Source organism: Culex pipiens, chromosome 3, assembly GCF_016801865.2.
Source record: "Culex pipiens pallens isolate TS chromosome 3, TS_CPP_V2, whole genome shotgun sequence".
Taxonomy (NCBI): domain Eukaryota; kingdom Metazoa; phylum Arthropoda; class Insecta; order Diptera; family Culicidae; genus Culex; species Culex pipiens.
In genome coordinates this window covers 6,962,734-6,984,731 of record NC_068939.1, presented here as the reverse complement: position 1 = coordinate 6,984,731, position 21,998 = coordinate 6,962,734, and the positions used below count along the sequence as shown (strand labels likewise).

The following is a 21,998-nucleotide window of genomic DNA, read 5'->3' as shown; positions in this document are numbered from 1 at the left end:
TTGTGTAATCGTCTGCTCTACAACATTGTTACTCTCTAAAAAATTACCCTGCAAAGTTAGAAGAAAACACGAAATTTTGAAATGAAAAATTTTGTTCTAAATGAAAAACTGACAATTGGGTATTAAAGCCCTATGTAAATTTTTATGTACAACGATGAAAAACACGATTAAAAACCATTTCTGATCACTTTTTTTCATTTTAATGCAAAAAATTTGTTTGACAGGACAACATTTTTTCTATGGATCAACTATGGTCCCCTTGGAACGAGCTGTCAAGTAGGAGCTTTTCTGTCAAGAAGGACCGCGAGGTTAATTTTTCAAAATTGATTTAAAAATCCATGTTAAACTCTTTGTGGTCGTACAAAGGGTCATTGTACTCAGAAAAATAAGCTTTATCGCTGTAAACAATAATATCAGCAATCTAAGCTTCATTTTAGGACCCAATTCTGGGTCAATGTAGATTCGAAAATAACATTAAATTTCCCATAAAATGACATGTTCCAAAATTTTTTAAAGTCAATAACGGAAAATGGGAGCATTTTTTTTTAACTTTTTAAGTGTTTTTTCGATGAAAAATACGTTTTTTTCGGAATTCTGAGTACGCCATCAAATCGGGCGTCTAATTTTACATAAAAGTCCCATTGACACCAAATTTCTATCTCATCACCGTTTCAGGCTGCAAATTATTGAAAAACACCTCTTTTTTCGCATGTACAAAAATGGAAGGGGTCGTACCGCCCCTCCGTCACGAGATATCAAAAAACGGACCTCGGATTCGTGATCAGGGACAAAAGTTACCCCTTAGGACAAAGTTTCACGCAAATCCAAGAGGGGTCGGGGCAACTTTTCCCAATTTCGTGTGAGTTGGTAGAGAATTACCCCAATATAATCTCATTTCAATTTGGTTCCTGTATTCGCTCGTCCGTCTGATGTGGGTATAGATTAGAGTCAATGTTGACATATTCTCCTCACTGAATAAGCAGCTGAGAGTTGTGAAGTCATTAGAATATGCTCATCAAATCAATGCCATCTGCTTTATGTCATTGAGACTAATAATTTTCCACTTGACAGCCTGCTGTGGCGCCTCCAACTGCTAAAAAACGCAACTAACTCGTTGTCATGGCTACCACTGCGCTCTCACCGACACAGACAAACGGACCAACGCACGTTACCTTTTCCACCCCATTTCGTTGCCCCTTTTCGGCCACAGACAGACAGCTGGAGCAAGCCTACCTGGAATCACCACTACTTCGGCGCATGGACACTTCTCGCTCACTCTCTCCAGGGTGTTACCCGATGCCATCTTGGCCCGCCGTCGTCGTAGTCAATTAGACACTAGACACAGAGAGCCAGAAGAAGTTTTGAGTGCGGATCGACGGAGACGGACCCTCCTCGGACGGAACGGATTTTATTTCGGAATTTTTCACCCCGTCGCAGTGCCCGTAAAGTGTTGAAAAACGGTTCGAAAGGTGCGCGGGTGATCATGTAACGCGCGGGACGTGTCCAGTGCCCGGTGTGCGACGCGTAAAGTTCGGTACGAGCGTTTTTGGGATTTTTTTTCGGTCAGCTCTGGGTGCACTTTGCCCAAAATGTCGATGTAGAAAAGAGCTCTACAGGTTCAAAGTTTTTTTTTCTTCAACTTTTTTTTCGTTTTTGTTTCTCTCTTTCCAACACACTGTTGCTCTCTCTGTTGTTCCACCGTGAGCTCTCGTTCTCTTGCTCTTGTTGCTCGCCGTCGCAGCTCTTTCTTGCGCTCTCTCTCTCGCTGCTCGAGAGCTCACCTCACCTCGTAGACGTATACGTACGTATACATACGCAGCTGAAGGTATTACAAGTGTCTCTTTGGGCCTTTGGGAGGCCCCAAAAATTGAAGAAAGTACCTGTTGTGTGTATTTTTCAACATTTGTGCACCTCAAATTATGCAGAAATTGCTGCGCCCGCGGTGTGTGTGTCTCATTAACATGCAACGGAAACTGGAGCAGATCTAGTGTGCCGAAGTGGGCTCTTTTGTGCAACGGAATGTGTGCGTGTGTGTTCATTGTAGTAGGCTTGGCAGTGGAAAATTGCACATTTTGGCACAAGTGTGAATTGTTCAATTAGTGTTGTGAATAGCTAAATTATGATTAGTATGAAAATTAATTATCCGGAAGAAAAAAAAACAGTTTGTTTCTAGTGTGTGCCCCTGAGTGTGTAATGTATACTTGTGTGTAAACACCATCGATTAATCCTTCCATCCCAGTTAGTGTTCTATTAATATTCAACCTTCCTGGATTGGAAAAAAAGAGAGAACAAAAAGCGGATCAGAACCCGATTGGTCCCTTGCAAACGCAGCAAGCATGGACTTTTGTCATCATCATCAAGGATAAATCGTGTGCAAGTGTGAATCGCCTACTACTCTGCTTCTTCATGCTCGATGAGCTCTCCGATTTTTACCTTCCGTCCTTCCGCTCTTCCTTACTTCCTTCCTGGCCTACTCTATCTCACTCTCTATGTGTGTGGAAACCCTTTTCTTCCTGTACTTGAACCGTTCTTTCTCTCGCATTTCTGTGTGAGTTTTTTGCTCTCTTTACCTTCGGTTTTTTTTTTTTCATTTCATACACGTCAAGTAAAGTCAAGCCCAGAACAACAACAAAAAATGAATTAATTTTGCTGGCCATTTTAAATAGCCATCGCACCGACATCACACCACCATTACCATCAGTATAATAACATTAAATAAGGAAAACACAGAAAGTGTAGTTGCAAACGAAACAGAAACAACAAATAATAAAAAAAAGAGGCAAACTAGAGTGAGACAACACAACCCAAAGTGTGTGTGAGGTGCTTCTTGCCCGATTCAAACACCAAACTCAACTCGAGCCCGCAAATTCCTCACCGCAAACTTAAGTATACTTAATGCAGCGCTTGTTTTGCACCTCTCCCCCTTCTTTTCCAACACCACCTCCTGCCCCCCACAGTACAGACGCATCACCCGAGAAACGCAACAACAACAACAACATCAGCAAAAGTAAAGAAAAAATAGAAAGAACCCACATACCCCCCACCACAACAACAACAACATACTCAGAGACAGACAACAATCGAGAGCAGTAAAAGAGGAAGAAGAAGAAAAAAAACAGTTAATTTTGCTTATAAAATGGATAGTAAAGATCAGCTCGCTTCGGAACAGTTGATACTGTTGTCATCAGGTAAAGCGTTCCTTATTTGTTTGCTTCTTTGCACACTTCGCTCCTTCTCTCGTTGGCTGTAGAGGCCAAATTTCTTTTATTGGCGAATATTCATTAGACCACCTCCACTCTCGCTCTCCCTCTGAGGCACCCTACCCTAACTCTCTCCGCTGTCCTACACCCTTGTATTTATTGGTCTGTTTAGCGAGTTGAAACTAGGAGTGAAATGCTATCCTGATCATAGGCACTACACTTACACCACTTTCACTGTACCATATTTAGTAGATTACTAACATTCCTCTCCGGCCTAACATATCCACAGGTAATACTAGAACAAGTAGTTAATAGATTGTTGAACCTTGGTTGAATCTGTTAAAAACAAAACTAACAAAATTTTACGAAGACTTGATAATCAGTAGGCCAAAGCTGTTCTACAAATATTGGACCATTTACCAATTTTGGCCGTTGCACCTATTTTTCAAATTTTCCTGTCTCGATTGCCCCAACTTCTTCAAACATTTTGTTTTGGAACGGTCTCGGGAAGGTGGGATTAACACTCAAACGCTCAGGAAATCATTTGATTCCTATTATCTAAGTATTAGGAAAAATTTTAGTTTGAAAAAAAAAAATAATTTTGAATTGAATAATACAAAGTTTATAAATTGTGTTGAATTTTAGAAAACTCCGGTTCACTAGGTTTTTTGGGCAAATTTTTCTTAGTTTTTGTTTAATTGCATTTAAAAAACCTCCTGGTACCTAGTGGCGAATGAAAAAGACATAGTTGCAAGGAACACCAAATCTCTATGAACCAACCAATCAGACAAGATGTAAAATTGTTATTTCGGTAAATAAAATCAATTGATCTGTAAAATAGATAACTCCGACTCCAAGAATTTTTTTTTGCCATTAAATGTGTTCATACCAAACCATTTTTATCGCGACTTCTGAACTGTTTATCTCTTGTGATCGACCGCTTTAAGAACATTATAAGAACCACTTTAAAAATTTTAGCACACCAGTCAAATTAAAACAATGACATTTGATTTAATCATAAACAATGTCATTTGACTAGTTTTTTGAGAAAATTTTAAAAGTTTTTTTTTCGAAATTGGATACAAATAAGGGGCATAAGTAACCCAACTGGGCCACCATTTCTTTCACTTGCACGACAGCTCAGAACGTTTTCCTTAATAACTAGGGTTAGTGAAATTTCACGATTTCGCGGACAGCGTGAAATCCGTGAAATTTGGCTTTTTCCGCGAAATCCCGTGAAATTTTATTACCGTCAGTGGGGGTGACTATGGGTCAAAAAACGATACACCTGTCGTATTTTCTTAATAACAAAAACAATTTAAATAACATCGAAAATCTTTCAACGTAGATTTGTTCTTAGATTGTTTACTAACATTTTCCCAAAATATGGTGGATTTTGATGAACACTACCTTGAATGCCAATTGTTTGAAAATTGACCCACTCTCACCCCTTAGATGGGGTGACATTGGGTTAAATGAAACTAAAATGATGCTCAAATACAACGATATGGTAAAAACAAGTCATCCAACAGTGTTTCTTGTTCGAGGGAATCGTATTGACACGCTACAATGTTTGAAGTGGAGATTTTCAAACATTTAGGTAGTTTTCGAGCAATTCTAACAAAAATATTAGAAAAATGATTTTTCGAGAGGTCATTTTTGGCCAAAAACGTACCCCAACTTTAGACAGCTGCCAAAATAACAGGATTTGTTCTAGGAGCGAGATTTTTTTCAGCGAAGTCATCTTAAGATGTCCCCTACACAACCCTTTCAACAGTATTCATTTTCATTGAGAAGAACCTGAGAAATGGTAAAATCCGTCAAAAATCACTTTGACCCAATCTCACCCCCCAGACCCAATGTCACCCCCACTGACGGTATGTGAAACTGTAACGATTTTTCTCAAAATGATTTATCAAGCTCAAATAGGTATAAGCATTTTCTTATGAACAACTGTAGAATTAAGCGAATGAATGCCCTTTTTTAATTACTAACATACACAGAAAAAATGGTGCATTTCTCGGATTATTTTTCAAAAAGCCGTAAGAGTCATTGGTAAACAAAGTCCTTTTTGCATCGGTACTCGACCAATTACGAAAAACCAAAATCAAAAATGCTCGAGATTGTTCATCTACTATAAACGTGAAAAAATTCCTTCATGGTTCTCGCATTCATGAGATTTCGAGAATTGATTTTTTTCGTGAAGTTTTAGTGATTTCTGACGATTTCGTAGACGGCGTGAAACTCGTAATATTAATCAATTTTCTCAAATCATTTTTTTTTCAAAATTATTACATATTAAATATTTTATCCATACACTGAAAAAAAAATAAAAGTACTAAATTCCTAAATTCTAGGAATTTTGGTTCCTTTCCTTATTAAGTAATCCAAAAAACCCGATAACTAAATAATTAAAAGTGGCAAAATTCCTAGAATAAATGAATTTGGTACTTTTTTTTATTTCAGTGTAGACTATTCAAGTAATTTTTATTAGTTTTTAATTGAAAAGCTTGATATGAACTATTTGGAGAATTATTCAGATTTTTCAGTTTTTAAATAAACTAAGTTTAGTAATATTTTCATTCGCTGTTTTGCAAATTTTACTGCTATTTTATTTGGAAGGTATAGTTTTAAAAGCAATCAAAAGAATCAAGCTTTGTTTAATTCAAAATAAAATGAATGCTTTGAAATCAACTTAAAAAAAAACATTACAGATTTTTTCTGAGTTCTGTTAAATTTCAACTACATTGGAATATTTGGGTGGACGATTTTCGTGAAAGATAAAATAGAACTTTTTGTTTTGTTTTTATTTTTTAATTAAAAGTCGATTTCGTTACAAGTTATATTATTTCTGCCTTTTGATTTAAAATTTACATTTTGTAAAAGAGATAAAAACCTTTAAAAAATGTTAATGTGCCAAATGTCGCAAAAAATAAAATTATTGCACTCATTTTTTTGCTGGACGAGATTTCTAAATCTTGCTTTGATATGAAATTCAATAAAATAAAGCAAATCAGCAAAAGCTTATTGATTTTGTTAGTCGCATGTTTAAGAATGCAGTTCAATAAATGGGAATACGCATGCCCTAAATTTTATTTCGAAATATATATAGAGCCCATCCATAAACTAGGTGGACCTTTTTTGAAAATAAGGAGATATTTTTTGTGTCTCGTTCAAATGTATTTAAAATTTTAATAGTTTATTGAAGAATAATATATAATGAAGCATAAAAAGTAGTTTCTGTGATTTAAACATAAAAATTTCAAAGTTATTTTAACATTTTTATCGTTTCGTGAAATTTGCGTGAAATTTGGTGTTTTGAAATGCCTATTAATAACCTTTCATAAACAACAGTGTCGTTGCCTTCAAATGTTGCGATCCACATAATAAAACTTAACGATATACTTTGAACTATTCACTAAACTATTGAAATTTTAAGAAAACTACGTTAACCCCTTCAGGTCTGAAATAACCAATTTAGTCAATGATGGGAAAATGGTTTTTACGACCAAAATTCATCAAAATACTTTTTAACATTTTTCACATGAGATAATCAGTCGCAAATGGCATGCAGTCGACTCTCTGGCTGTCGATCTTGTCGATATCAATATTGCTCCATGTACCGATGAATATTGCAGTCTCTTCAAACTGCATACTTCGATCACAGACAAACAGACGTAAATCATTGAACTAATTTCGCTAAAATCCATCAATCACTAAATGCAACAAAAATTCAATAGTAACTAGCTCAATCTGGTGGCCAATTCTAAAATTGAGTGTTGCTATACAAAAGAGAAAGTGAAAGTGTTAGTACACGCAATCTTTCATGTGGTAGTGAGGGTAGGGAATTTTGTTTACTAAAACCAACATGTGGGTGCAAGGACAAGGAGCAAGGACAGCCGAGCTATTTTTTTTTCAGGACAAATCGAGAATTCAAAATATAACAGTCAGCACCGAGGTCAGCACTATTGCTGCTAGTGACCGGCGTGACCGGTTGATTGGCTTCGGAAGCCCGGTGAGTGCGATCGGTTCCTCGCATGATCAGGACCAGTCTTCTCCGAGAGGCAGAAACGAACAGCAAGTGTTTTAATTTTCCTCTGCCAACAAAGTGTCCACTGGATAAGACTCTACCGACATGTAAGAAAATGTTTTTTTTTACGAGGTGAAGAAATTTTTGGGTGGCAGGAAAATGGTTAAGCCGTTATCAATAACATGTCTGGCGAAGATTCCCGATAGAAGTCCGATAACTTAGCCCTGAAATCATTATCCGCGTGCAGAAAACCACCCGTCGCGTTCCGTTCCCGATCTTACTCAATGCACTATCGTTAGCATTATTTCGTTTTCGTTTAGCATTAGCCTTGATTGTAATGTATACCCGATTTTTCCAAATTCTAACACGAAGTTTGGATCAAGATGCAAAAAATCGTTGAACAATTTTTCTCTGCATGTCGTTTCTCATCTTTCACTGTCGACAAACAAAGGCAGAAATATTTTGGCGCGCTAGCTGAAACGTCAGTGTGATATGCGCTCTGACTGTAGCGCCATCCCTTGCTGGTGGACGTTCCGAAAACTTCATTTAAATTCAAATCAGCCGTTATATTCCTGATTGATGAACATAAAAAGAGATTTACGTCTGTTTGTCTGTGCTTCGATTCTCTTCATTCCTCGAAATTTTCTCTTGCTCTTCGGCCTCTTAAACCTTTTTTTGCTTTTAAAAATCTCTTCCGTTTGTCAATAATTTCACTTTCCCATGGCTTGTCATTCTAGGTGAATTTTTCTTTGAGAAACGAACCATTCAATGTTTGACATTTGTTTGTTTTTGTTTGCTGGACGTCGCCATGATTCTCTTCCATAGCTGGTTATCAACAAGAGAACAAATTCTTATGCTTCTCTTCCTCGATGGTCCTTTGGATATTGACAACCAGAGAGTCGACTGTATTATGGTTTAACTCTAGACTTTATTTTTGATTAAGTCCTATAAACAAATGTAAACATTGAGTGTATCCCGCCTACTCCGATGGACATTGACATAAGGTGGGAAAGGGATACCTTAATGTTTACATTTGTTTATAGTCCTATAAAAAAAATCGAGAAATGTTCTTGAGAAATTGCCACATGAGTTGGTCCGTAGTAGGTCCAAAATAGGGACCCCCCAGGAAATCATTAATCTGCTTAAAAAATTATCAAGTGTCCACAACAAAATATGTTATAATTTTTTGATATTACTAGAACTTTCGGAAAACTCGAACATTTTTTACAAATTCACTTTTTTGATTCACTTAAACAGTTTGCCTGATCTCTGTTAAATTTTCCTTTTTTTTCAAATGCTGAACAAAATGTGTAAGCCGTCCGCCAATGTTAACTGTTTTTATTCAGCATTCAAAAAGTTATATTTAATTGGAACCGCAGAGCAAATACTTGGTACTACCATGTAAGGTTGTGAGGTCATTCCAAGTGTAGGAAGTCATTCCAGGTGAAGGAGTCGATTGAGTTGCTGGTCGGCAGTTGGACTCGAAATCCATAAGCAAGGGTCCTGATTGCTCAAAATCAACCACTCCATTCGCGAGCACAAATAGCAGGCGACGCGATACTGCCCTGATGAATTCCTACCGTTTGTCACTCTATCACCATTCGCTCCCGAACACTCTCTTTTCTAATCTTCTCTCTCTCTGATCGGCTCAGTCTCCGAACGGTTCAGACAGGCCGATCGTCTCCGATCACTCTGAACTGAACACATTTTTTCTCTGATGCGCTGCGTTATACTCATTGATTTGGGTTGCCTAAAATCAATGTTATCAATTAAATTGTGCATTTCTTTTGATTTCATAACATTATCGACACCATTCAAAGAAACATCTACCAAAAAAAAATCAAATTGATGGCAAACTGAGGGCGTGAAGACAAAAAGACTGCCTCGCTGGCATTTTGTGAGAATGGCTCTTCGCTGAGCATGTTAGTGTGTGAGTGTCGTCGAGCGGCGGAGTAGGCAAATATTTTCACGATGTATTTGTTCGCTGAGTGAACAGTTCGGGCCACTCGCTGGATGGTTGCGAGTCTCATTCGCTCATGAATGCTAGCGGGTTGGAATAGGTGCCGAATGGATAGGCGATGAGTGAGTGGTTTCTGCTCATTGAACCGAAAATCAGGACCCTTGTCCATAAGTATGAATCAAGGGGTAGTAAGGGTGCTTGGTATAAAAAAAATAGTTTGAATCAAGGTTTGTATGATCTTTCCATTAAAGGATTCGGATGCCTCGGGCCGAGTGGGAATAGGGACCGCTAAGACCTGTGGTTATTAATTCGAATGGTACATATCTCAAATAAATATCTATATTATGTTTGATATTATATTGTGAGGGTTGGTTTTTCGGTTAACTAATACGATCTAGTTTATAGTAAAACAAAATCTATTTTCTACTAACAACCTTTCTTTTAACTGTTGTCTAAAAGTATACTATTTTTGGATCTTTTTACGTTTATATTGTATGTGATGTTTTAGTTTAAGTTTAGTAATTTGTGGTGTTTGATTTATTCTACAAAAGGTCAAAAATAAATCACAAATCAGTATTTCATGGTTTATCTGAATCATTCGAGCTTCAGGGACATCATGGATACGGCACCGTTCATTACTTGGCAGAATCACTAACATTCCCTCCCTTCCCGAACAGATGACGAAAACGATGGCGACGTGGTGATAGACTACCTAAGCTCCAGCAATCCACCGCTGGTGACCGGTGGCGGAGGCGGCCTGCTCAAATGCAATGAGAACTCCGCCGTAACTCCGAAGGACCTTCTCTTACACCAGCTTCAGTCAGCGCCGACACCGAACAACAACAACGTGCACAACTACAGCAGCAGCATCGTGGAAAAGTGCAACAACAAGAGCAAACTGAGCGACATCGTCATCGATACCGGCTTGAGTGACTGCGACCCGCAGTCGGCCACCAGCAACAACATCCTCGGCAACAGCGGAGGTGTCGGCAACAGTGGCACTAGTGTTGCCATCAACAACAGCAACAATAGCCACGGCCAGCACGGCCACCCCCACGCCAACATGGTGCCAATCATCAGCGTGACCCCGCACAGCCCGGGGGCCAAGTATAACTTTTTGGGTGAGCTGCGCGGCGGAGTTGACTTGGGTTAGATCTTGAACTAAACCGATAGTTTTTTTTTTCTTTCAGAGGACACGCTGAACCACCTGCAATGCATCCGAGAAAGTGTGGTTCAGATGAAGAACTCCACCATCCAGAACACCAACTTTGGTGGCGCTGGACTGATCGGAGCTTCGGTAAGTTCCGTCGCTTCTTACCCTCCTAAGAAATACGACACTAACACGGTATAACTTCTTCTCGACAGACGCTGTCCTCGAACAAGCTGTTCTCGTCGTGCCCGTCGCTGCCGGATCTGACCATCTCGAACCCGGGCGGCATCTGGCCCCACCAGCAGACCATGTACGGGCTCAACACCGACCGGCGGAAGTCGTGGACGGCGATCGAGGACCTGACCGAGTGTGCCAAGTCGTCGCACAAGAGGTAGGATCAGCGTTTCAACGCAAGTTCTACTGAATTCAAACTGTGTTTTTGTTTCAGTGTCAGCCTGTCGAGCCTGGACAGCGAGGAGCAGGAATCGCTGCGGGCCGCCGAGAGGTTGCACAACCGAACCAGCCGGAACAGTACCGGAGGGATATCGACGCACTCGCTGAACGAGGCGGAGCTGGCGGTAAGAGCCACGCAAATCTTTGGCGGATCAAACGTAACATTTTCCCGATTCAATTTCAGCGCGATTTTGAGAAGATCGTCGCCAAGCGAAACCTGGCCCCTACGGTCTGTCGGATCCCGCTGCAGAAAAGCATCTCGACGCCGTCGATTGCGCCGGTTCGCAATCAAGGTGCCAAGGAGGACAATGCCACTCCGTAAGTGTCCCAGATTTTTACGGTAGAAAACTAGAACCAAATCTTTTCGCAAATCTCTTTCAAATTTGAGTCATTTGAAGTTGTTTTGCAAACAAAGCAGGCTTTGTATTCATTGAAGCTGAAAATACTGTTTATTTTGGTATTTTTTTGTTTCTTTTAGTTTTGCAATAATTTTTCTAAAATTACAAAAATTATTTAAATTAATGAATGTTTTAAAAATCTCGTAATTTTAAACAACCTAAGTCAATTTTAAATTTCATGGTGAACAGTTTTTCTCCATCTATGATTCATTCACGCAGAAAAATAACGCATATTTGAATCAACAAAACGTTTTGTTGATATGAAAATCATTATTTTTGTTGAATCAACGCTAAACGTCAAAGCAGCTTTTTCGAAACAACAAAAGACTTTTGTGGAATTGAGAAAATCAAGGTTTGTTTCAACGCAAAATCGGCGTTGATTATGTGCAACAAAAATTTTGTTGATTCAAACCTCGTACAGGCTGATTCTACAAAACTTTTTTCTGCGTGTTATAAGACTGACAAAGTGATGATTTTGACAAGTCAGCTCTGAACTATTTCATTCTATTTTTTTTCGACTCTAGAAGCCGCATTGTTAAACTAATCATTTTGATGGATTTTTTTTTTGGAAACATTTCATCGCACAACATTAGTGGCCCAAGTCAGGAGCCGTGTTGTTAAACCTACAATGTTGGTGGATTTTTTCTTTTAAACGTTTCATCGGTAAGGTTTCTGGTGCAAAGTCGGTAAAAAGTTTAGCGAGGATTGACATTTCATCGCCAAACATCAGTCTGACATAAATTTGTGCGATGAAATATTTCCAGAAAATCCACCAAAATTTTAAGTTGAACAATGCAACTAGGAGGTATAAGCATAAGCATAAGCATAAGCATAAGCATAGGTGCCCACCCGCAGTTGCTACTCCGTTATTGACCAGGACCTCCAGAAGTTACATCCACGAGCCGTGGAAGATAAGTGGGTGCTATCTTTCCTCGCTTCGCAACTTCTCAAAGGCCCCTATCATGCTGATCAATACCGGCGCCGGCCACGACCAGTGGTAGGGTCACGGGGAATTGGATGGGAATGTTAGTCCGATACTTGAGTGATAGAGACCGCCCAATCGACTGCTTCTCCGACAAAGTATCACATGAGTTTTGAGGGGGTTAGTAGATGGGTATGAGGTCAGGATTCACGAGTGGCAGTGATGTGACCATGAGCATTTAGTTTATCGGTTGAAATTTTAAATCTTAGGCAGCCGGCTGCGGAAAGATAAATAATTGATTATTTAAAAAGTTTGTTTTAATCGAACGCGTGCCAACCGAGCGGTAGTGCTATGGGCTGGACTTATCAGTATATTTTTACTGTTGGTACAATTAAGATAACGCGAGCAAATGTCAAAAATAGTAGATGAGTTAATACTAAAGCTGCCAGTTGGAATAAATTATTACGATCAACGAATATAAACGAAAAGAAAACAGGACACCACGTAACCGATTGTAATGAAATTAAAACAATAACTTAAACGAACTTAACCGGCGACGTGCCTTCCTATCAACGATGATAAAAGAAGGACTTATAAATTTAAAATATAAAAAGACTCCAAAAAATACGTTGCATAGTAACCGCGAAGTCCCACTACTCACAATCGAATCCGAAAGATAGCAATCTAGAATTTTAAATATAGTATTAATTCGACCGCGATCCTCCAGAAATTCTTCGTCGGCGTGCCTTCCGATCAACGGTGATGTAAGAAGGGCTTTATTCATTAAAATGATTTTATACCATAAGCCTTAAAACATATTCGTCGGCGTGCCTTCCGATCATCGATGAAATAGAAAGGACTTATTCCAGCAATACGACTTGCTTGTCTCGAAAAAAAAAGAATTCGGATCGTTTCTATCGAAAACTATGTAAAGAGAACAAAAATAAACTCATTGGCCAACGAACGCGCGAACTAAAAATAAAGAAAAAAAGAAGAAGAAGAAGACCAATCACCCCATGCACTCGAACAGCGACACAAAAGAGACGGAAAATAACACGAAAAAACAGGACTGAGCGTCCACACAGGCACCGCACTACTGATGCCATTATTTATTTATAATGACCAATCACCCCATGCACTCGAACAGCGACACAAAAGAGACGGAAAATAACACGAAAAAACAGGACTGAGCGTCCACACAGGCACCGCACTACTGATGCCATTATTTATTTATAATGACCAATCACCCCATGCACTCGAACAGCGACACAAAAGAGACGGAAAATAACACGAAAAAACAGGACTGAGCGTCCACACAGGCACCGCACTACTGATGCCATTATTTAATTATAATGGCCAATCACCCCATGCACTCGAACAGCGACACAAAAGAGACGAAAAATAACACGAAAAAACAGGACTGAGCGTCCACACAGGCACCGCACTACTGATGCCATTATTTATTTATAATGACCAATCACCCCATGCACTCGAACAGCGACACAAAAGAGACGGAAAATAACACGAAAAAACAGGACTGAGCGTCCACACAGGCACCGCACTACTGATGCCATTATTTATTTATAATGACCAATCACCCCATGCACTCGAACAGCGACACAAAAGAGACGGAAAATAACACGAAAAAACAGGACTGAGCGTCCACACAGGCACCGCACTACTGATGCCATTATTTATTTATAATGACCAATCACCCCATGCACTCAAACAGCGACACAAAAGAGACGGAAAATAGCACGAAAAAACAGGACTGAGCGTCCACACAGGCACCGCACTACTGATGCCATTATTTATTTATAATGACCAAACACCCCATGCACTCGAACAGCGACACAAAAGAGACGGAAAATAACACGAAAAAACAGGACTGAGCGTCCACACAGGCACCGCACTACTGATGCCATTATTTAATTATAATGGCCAATCACCCCATGCACTCGAACAGCGACACAAAAGAGACGGAAAATAGCACGAAAAAACAGGACTGAGCGTCCACACAGGCACCGCACTACTGATGCCATTATTTATTTATAATGACCAATCACCCCATGCACTCGAACAGCGACACAAAAGAGACGGAAAATAACACGAAAAAACAGGACTGAGCGTCCACACAGGCACCGCACTACTGATGCCATTATTTAATTATAATGGCCAATCACCCCATGCACTCGAACAGCGACACAAAAGAGACGGAAAATAGCACGAAAAAACAGGACTGAGCGTCCACACAGGCACCGCACTACTGATGCCATTATTTAATTATAATGGCCAATCACCCCATGCACTCGAACAGCGACACAAAAGAGACGAAAAATAACACGAAAAAACAGGACTGAGCGTCCACACAGGCACCGCACTACTGATGCCATTATTTATTTATAATGACCAATCACCCCATGCACTCGAACAGCGACACAAAAGAGACGGAAAATAACACGAAAAAACAGGACTGAGCGTCCACACAGGCACCGCACTACTGATGCCATTATTTATTTATAATGACCAATCACCCCATGCACTCGAACAGCGACACAAAAGAGACGGAAAATAACACGAAAAAACAGGACTGAGCGTCCACACAGGCACCGCACTACTGATGCCATTATTTAATTATAATGGCCAATCACCCCATGCACTCGAACAGCGACACAAAAGAGACGAAAAATAACACGAAAAAACAGGACTGAGCGTCCACACAGGCACCGCACTACTGATGCCATTATTTATTTATAATGACCAATCACCCCATGCACTCGAACAGCGACACAAAAGAGACGGAAAATAACACGAAAAAACAGGACTGAGCGTCCACACAGGCACCGCACTACTGATGCCATTATTTATTTATAATGACCAATCACCCCATGCACTCGAACAGCGACACAAAAGAGACGGAAAATAACACGAAAAAACAGGACTGAGCGTCCACACAGGCACCGCACTACTGATGCCATTATTTAATTATAATGACCAATCACCCCATGCACTCAAACAGCGACACAAAAGAGACGGAAAATAACACGAAAAAACAGGACTGAGCGTCCACACAGGCACCGCACTACTGATGCCATTATTTAATTATAATGACCAAACACCCCATGCACTCGAACAGCGACACAAAAGAGACGGAAAATAACACGAAAAAACAGGACTGAGCGTCCACACAGGCACCGCACTACTGATGCCATTATTTAATTATAATGGCCAATCACCCCATGCACTCGAACAGCGACACAAAAGAGACGGAAAATAGCACGAAAAAACAGGACTGAGCGTCCACACAGGCACCGCACTACTGATGCCATTATTTATTTATAATGACCAATCACCCCATGCACTCGAACAGCGACACAAAAGAGACGGAAAATAACACGAAAAAACAGGACTGAGCGTCCACACAGGCACCGCACTACTGATGCCATTATTTAATTATAATGGCCAATCACCCCATGCACTCGAACAGCGACACAAAAGAGACGGAAAATAGCACGAAAAAACAGGACTGAGCGTCCACACAGGCACCGCACTACTGATGCCATTATTTAATTATAATGACCAATCACCCCATGCACTCGAACAGCGACACAAAAGAGACGGAAAATAGCACGAAAAAACAGGACTGAGCGTCCACACAGGCACCGCACTACTGATGCCATTATTTATTTATAATGACCAAACACCCCATGCACTCGAACAGCGACACAAAAGAGACGGAAAATAACACGAAAAAACAGGACTGAGCGTCCACACAGGCACCGCACTACTGATGCCATTATTTAATTATAATGGCCAATCACCCCATGCACTCAAACAGCGACACAAAAGAGACGAAAAATAACACGAAAAAACAGGACTGAGCGTCCACACAGGCACCGCACTACTGAACAATGCAACTAGGAGGTATATTGTTAAACTGATAATTGTGGTAGATTTTATGGAAACGTTTCATCGGTGAGTTTTCTCATGTCAAGTCAGTGAAAAGTTTGGCGGGGTTTGACACTTATTCGTCAAGCGTCAGCCTGACATGTTCCATTAAATTTGTGTGATGAAATGTTCCAAATCCACCAAAATTGTATGTTTAACAATACGACTAGGGCGACATTTAGCAAAGAATAAACGATTCAGTTTAACAATACGGCACTTTCCTTCATTACAGCTGTGTTGTAAAACATAAAAAATTGTGAAATTTTCTGAAACTTTTTTTTTAAATGTAATAATGCCGGTAAAAAGTTTGGCGGAGTTCGTCACTTCTATGTAAAATGTCAGCCTGACTAATGTCCCTAAATTTGTGTCATGAAATGTTTCAAACAATCCCTATAAAATGTCAGTTAAACAACACATGATGACTAAAATATTTCAAGAGTAAGCTTTGATAATATTGAGCCGCATTGTATAACAAATTTCGGTAAATCTGAGGGCTTTTGTTAATTTGATTTGGTTAACCGCGGTGGATTTTCTTGAAATAATTCGAACTGTCAAATATCTACCAAAGCATCTACCACATTGATCGCACAAAAATCTGTGGTAGAAAAGTATCCACCGGTAGATGCTTTGGTGGATTTTTGACAATTCGAATTATTTCAAGAAAATCCACCGCGGTTGACCAAATCAAATTAACAAAAGCCCTCTGTTTTTGATTTACTTAGGGGAACAGCATCTAATTCCAGCGTGCCTCTAATGTTGGCAGGTCAGAACTTTGACATGCAATTAAAGCTAATTAAAAGCGTTTTCAACTGAAATCGAGTGATAAATAGCTCAATAAGAAGTGAGCAAGCAAGTTTCTACCAAAAGTTTTGCAAAATTAGTTGTTTAAATGTTTAAATAGTGAAAATCAGCAAATTGGATGGAGTTAGGAGCGAGAGCTTAACCTGCCAAAGATACGAGAATTTCCCCTACATATTTCGTTAGTAAAATCTACCATATTATCTACCGCATTGAGCACAATAAAACTTGTGGTAAAAAAGTATTTACTGGTATTTTTGGCAGTTTTACAATGCAATACAACTTCGGTGTTTTTTAAAGTATTAAATCATTCGGTATAACGTTTAAAAAAAACACAAAAAAATACTTAATAATAATTAATCTGGCCATTTCAATCATTCATAAAATAAACATTTCATCGATCATTATTTTAAGGCTTGTGTCATTTGTGAATTTGACAAAAGAAACGTTTAAAAAATTCACCAGAATGTCAAATTGGGTAGAAAGATTTCAGTTGCATTGTTAATTTGATTCTGGTTAACCGCGGTAAATTTTCTTGAAATATTTCGTTGGCGTCGAACTGTCAAAAAATGATCGCGGTGGATCGCGGTGGATACTTTGCTACCACAGTATTTTGTGTGATAAATGTGGCAAATGCTTTGGTGAATTTTTGACAGTTCGAAATATTTCAAGAAAATTTAACTATCAATGCAACTCTTTAGAATGATTAGAATGCTCAAATCAATAAAATCAAATTATTTGTGAAACATTTCATGGCTTAGTTGAAGATCGGAAACTTCCTTTTTATTTGTTTATTTTTTATGTATCGAATATTTAATTTTCTAATAAAAATAATTGCTTAAAAATGATGAATCTGATTTTTGTACATATAACAAGAACCAACATTTTTGATGTCCTTCAGCTTGTGCACGTCGTTTTACGAATTATATTTTTGATTGCTATCGATTTTTGCGCGCCAAGAAGAGGATGAAACCGCATGAACTTTTTTGTATTCGAGTGCTTTGATTGAACTTTGTCAATGTCCAAGTAAAAGTGGTTTGAGTATTTTGAGTTCCCAAAATTTATTATTTTGTTTCAACGACTGCGTTTTCACCGAATCGTCCCCAATTGGCACAGAAATCGTCAAAAATATAACCTAAAAATTACATCCAACCAGAGTTGAACCAACTAGCTTAGTGCTTAAATTTTATGTGTTTCCGTTTTTTATCCGTTTTTCTTTTTCTCCTGTTGATCACACATACACAACCACACGCGCCAAAACAAAAAAAAAAAACAAAACAAACCAAACCAATACCCACTCCATTACCGCTAGTTCAAGGCATCTTTCCGACAGTGAAGATGAAACCCACGACGATCGGTCACTACTTTGTGTGAGAGACAAAAAGTAAGTCCGTGTTGCTTGTACTCTCACTCTCACTCTCTCTCCGCTAACCTGTTAGCTGCTCTCATACTCTCATGGTTCCCCCTCTTCCTGAGTATCTCATCACTTCTTGAAACTGTCGAAACATTGGAATCATCCTTTCCTGTCAATTCTATCCCTTTTCCCCACTGTCTAACGTGTAGATCTACAACTAATAACGCCTCCAGAAGTTCCTTTACCCTTTAATGTTTATTCGATAGTTTGATCAAAACAAAAAACATCATCTTCTGTCATGTGTTTCTTTCTTTCTTTCATTGAGAGTTTACTCGTTCCGGGAGTGTTTGTCTGTCTGTATTAGTGTGGGGTTCGACTAACCAACTTCATCGATTCATCATCTCTGTGTTTGTGTTTTTTGTGTGTTTTGCTAACCTTTTGTGTGGGAAATTTTGCCGGACGATTATCGCCCAAGTCGCTATCCCATCGTCAACGGTTTGGTTGAAGATTGATGAAATATTTCACCAGCCAAATTTGACAAACCATGTCGATCAAATGTTTAACACGATTCGACCTTGTTGTGACAGCGGTCGAACCGATATGTGCTGTCAAAATTGACGGGGGAAATATTTCATTATACATCCGCCAAACGTTGAATACGGGAAAGCTGCTATTGTCAACAAGACTCTTATTTTTACAGAATGTTGTTTGTCATTTTGTTTGGTGGGAATTTTCAAATAAAATGAAAATTTTGTACAAAACTAAAATTAAATGGAACAAACTGCCTTAATTTTTATTTTGTTATTGTATCATCTAGTTACTGCTGTGACTAAACTATCTCTATCTTGTTCAAAGCTACAACCGTATTCTAACTCTGCTAAAATTGTTCATGAACTGCGATTGTGTTTATTCACGAGATCTCAACCACGTCGCTCACATGTCAATCGCATAGGAAAACGGCATCTTCTTAGAAGAGAAACAAAATTTGTTTGGTGCTGAAATATTTCAAATACATCAAATGCAGTTTTTGTTAACCTTAATGTTGATTCAATTTTCCAGCAGCGAAGGCTACACCGACCACCCGGAAAAGCGCAGAAAACGAGGCTCACTGTTTTTCCGCAAGAAAAAGGACAAAAACAAAACCAAGGGCCAAAACTCGACATGCGACGGTAGGTTTTCGGTTGGAGTTTGGTCACAATAAACTAACTGTTTTTTTTTTGACAGCTTGTGGCGCGGTTATAAATCTGGCCACGTACAAGGAGCATGCCGTGGAGTGTAAGGCTAAAATTGCAAAGGTAACTAGATGGGGGGAGGGTTTCGCTCAACAACACTGACTGACGTTTGAAATGTTTCAGAAATATTTCCAAGTGCAGCCCAAATCGAGCTCCAGCAAAAAGAACTCCACCAACAGGTAAATAAACGATTTAATTTTTTCCGTTTACTGAAGATTTGTTAGCTGTCGTTTAACTTTTTGCATTAAATAATGATATTTTCGTTTTTTGAGATTGACATTTTTTGTACTTGCATCGAAACTTAGATAGTATTTTTTTAAACATATTTATCATGATAAACCAGCAAACGGTGTTGCGAAATCGCGTCCGAAAGGGGCGATTTGTGTCAACAGTGTCGAACGAGCGCGCTGAAGCAATTAAACAGAATCTGTTCTAACTAGAAAGGACCCTAAACTGCATCCAGATATTACTGGCGATGATAATTTACTCGAACGCTTGCATTTGTTTGACATAACTAGCGAATGATCTGCCATGATATGAATGTGTTAAATGGAAACAGTTTATATTTATTTTTACTTTTCTTTCAAACTACTCGATACTAACTTTTGTGAAGCGCCAAGTGTTGTGTTTGCGTTTTTTGACTGACCTTCAGTTTGTGTTACGGCTTCCATGAGTTGAACAAAACTTTGCTTTCAGCTTCAGTCGTTTTGATTTGCTTCTTATCGGGTTTCGTTCTAAATCATGACATGTGTTTTTTCGTTTCGATGAATGAATTATTTGAAAAGAAACAGTAATTATTTCGTTCATTCAGCGTTTTATCGTACTTGTATACAGTTTTCACTAATATTAGTCAGTTGACATAAGAGCTACATATATTTTTTTTCGGTTTTATTTTGTTTACAAACAATACAACTTCTCATTTGTTTCATTTTATTCAAACACTCTTCCGTTGTGTGAGACAATCATTAACCAAAATCACGGTAATAATAAGCCACCATGTCTCTATTCTTGTTATTATTAATGCTAACCCCAATCCGCAAATCGACAAATATTGATCGCGTGAACTTTGACCAACAAAAAAATTAACAAAAAAAATCAATACCAATCATTGACCACCACAAAAAAAAAAACAAATTCCAAACCAATCAGTGAAAAAAGCGGCAAGAAAATGACTGGATGCTACTCTCCGTGGAGATTGGTCGCAAACAAGTTAGGCGTGGTTTCAACTCACGCCAGGTAACGCTAGCCAAAATTCTCTCTCACTCTACTTCTACTCACATATATATATTCTCTCTGTCTCTGTCTTTCTATACAAATCTATATAATCACCACGTTGAAATCAACAAAAAGTTTCTCGAATTTCTTGAAAGTTTTCCCTTCCCGCCCGGTTTTTGACTTATATAACAATCCCTTCTTGCAAAAACAAGTGCAATTATTCACCACTATACTCAACATTAAGATTTCCATCTACTCAGTATAACTTTTGAGCAAAAACATATTTATATCCATCCTCGTTGCCAGTTCTGTACGTACTCAAAACTGTTCTCTGCCTCTTCGCTTTCTGTCACATAGTACTTCTTCGAGTAGATAGCTAACGAGTAGTTTAGTTTCCAAATCCAAGTGACTCACGTCGTCAAACCCATCCAATCAACGGTGTAAATTTTCTCAGTGCATTCCGCGTTGGTCGCGTGTTTCAGATTTGCGTGAAACATTTCACCTCCCCCCCTCTCTCCCACTCTCGCGGGTCACTTTCGTTTTCGAAGTAAAGTTCGTTTTGAAAAGTTGCTCTGCGAATAAAAAAAAAACAACTTCAAAGTTTAAAGTAGAGGTTTGGCTAACTGCTCTCATTTTTCCGCTCTGTTTTTGTCTACTGGCATCATCACACTAACACCCACATTTATCTACGTTCGTCATCAGAAGTGCACCACTACTACTACTACTACTCTCTCTACTACAACACCGATTGTTGACTTACGTAACTCCTTCACTACCATATCACTACTTTCAACGTTTACTCGTTTGTTTGTGCAGATCATGTGTTTTAATCGAACTTTTTCGTATTGTTTTGTGTTGACACAGAATATTTTTTCACACTAGACACAACAAAAACCGGAGTAAATTTTGCGGTCAGATTCTACAAGGTTTTGCAACGCAAAACAAAAACTACTCGAAGCTTACCTAGAATACTAGGGTGAAATATTTCAAAAACATCAAATTTTGCTCATAGCGCCAATAAACACTAACCAAATCTTTATGGAAAAGAACTGCTTTTGATAAATTATGAGAAATAACACTCTTTAAATATTAAACATCTTGTTTAATCAAAATTGTTTTTGTATGCTCAGTCTTTTTTGTGTGATATATGAAATATTTCATCAGCCATGTTGCTAAATTTACAGTTTTGGTGGATTTTGTTGAAACATTTCATCGGTAAGTTTTTTCAAGCAATGTCGGTGAAATATTTGGCTGGGATAGACACTTTTTCGCCAAATGTCAAACAGACATGTGTCTTTAAAATTATGCGATGAAATGTTTCCAAAAAATCCACCAAAA

At 38.8% G+C, this 21,998-nt stretch overlaps 1 protein-coding gene across 9 annotated transcripts in view; it reads left to right on the top strand.

The window, feature by feature from the left end:
• Window positions 1-1,292: 1,292 nt before the first annotated feature.
• LOC120419734 (rho guanine nucleotide exchange factor 18) overlaps window positions 1,293-21,998 on the top strand; it is a 37,787-nt gene continuing 17,081 nt past the window's right edge. The window contains exons 1-12 of one of the 9 annotated variants that reach the window (XM_039582530.2): window positions 1,293-1,534; window positions 2,963-3,188; window positions 9,868-10,311; window positions 10,381-10,487; window positions 10,556-10,731; window positions 10,789-10,918; window positions 10,978-11,111; window positions 18,172-18,243; window positions 19,273-19,382; window positions 19,438-19,508; window positions 19,569-19,624; window positions 20,595-20,681. In XM_039582530.2, coding sequence (XP_039438464.1) covers window positions 3,137-3,188; window positions 9,868-10,311; window positions 10,381-10,487; window positions 10,556-10,731; window positions 10,789-10,918; window positions 10,978-11,111; window positions 18,172-18,243; window positions 19,273-19,382; window positions 19,438-19,508; window positions 19,569-19,624; window positions 20,595-20,681 — 1,439 coding nt within the window. In that variant the 5' untranslated portion in view covers window positions 1,293-1,534; window positions 2,963-3,136. Of the gene's footprint in view, window positions 1,617-2,211; window positions 2,378-2,957; window positions 3,189-9,867; window positions 10,312-10,380; window positions 10,488-10,555; window positions 10,732-10,788; window positions 10,919-10,977; window positions 11,112-18,171; window positions 18,244-19,272; window positions 19,383-19,437; window positions 19,509-19,568; window positions 19,625-20,594; window positions 20,682-21,998 lie in introns of those variants that run through there. The other 8 variants (XM_039582529.2, XM_039582528.2, XM_039582531.2 and 5 more) reach the window with 8 other exon arrangements.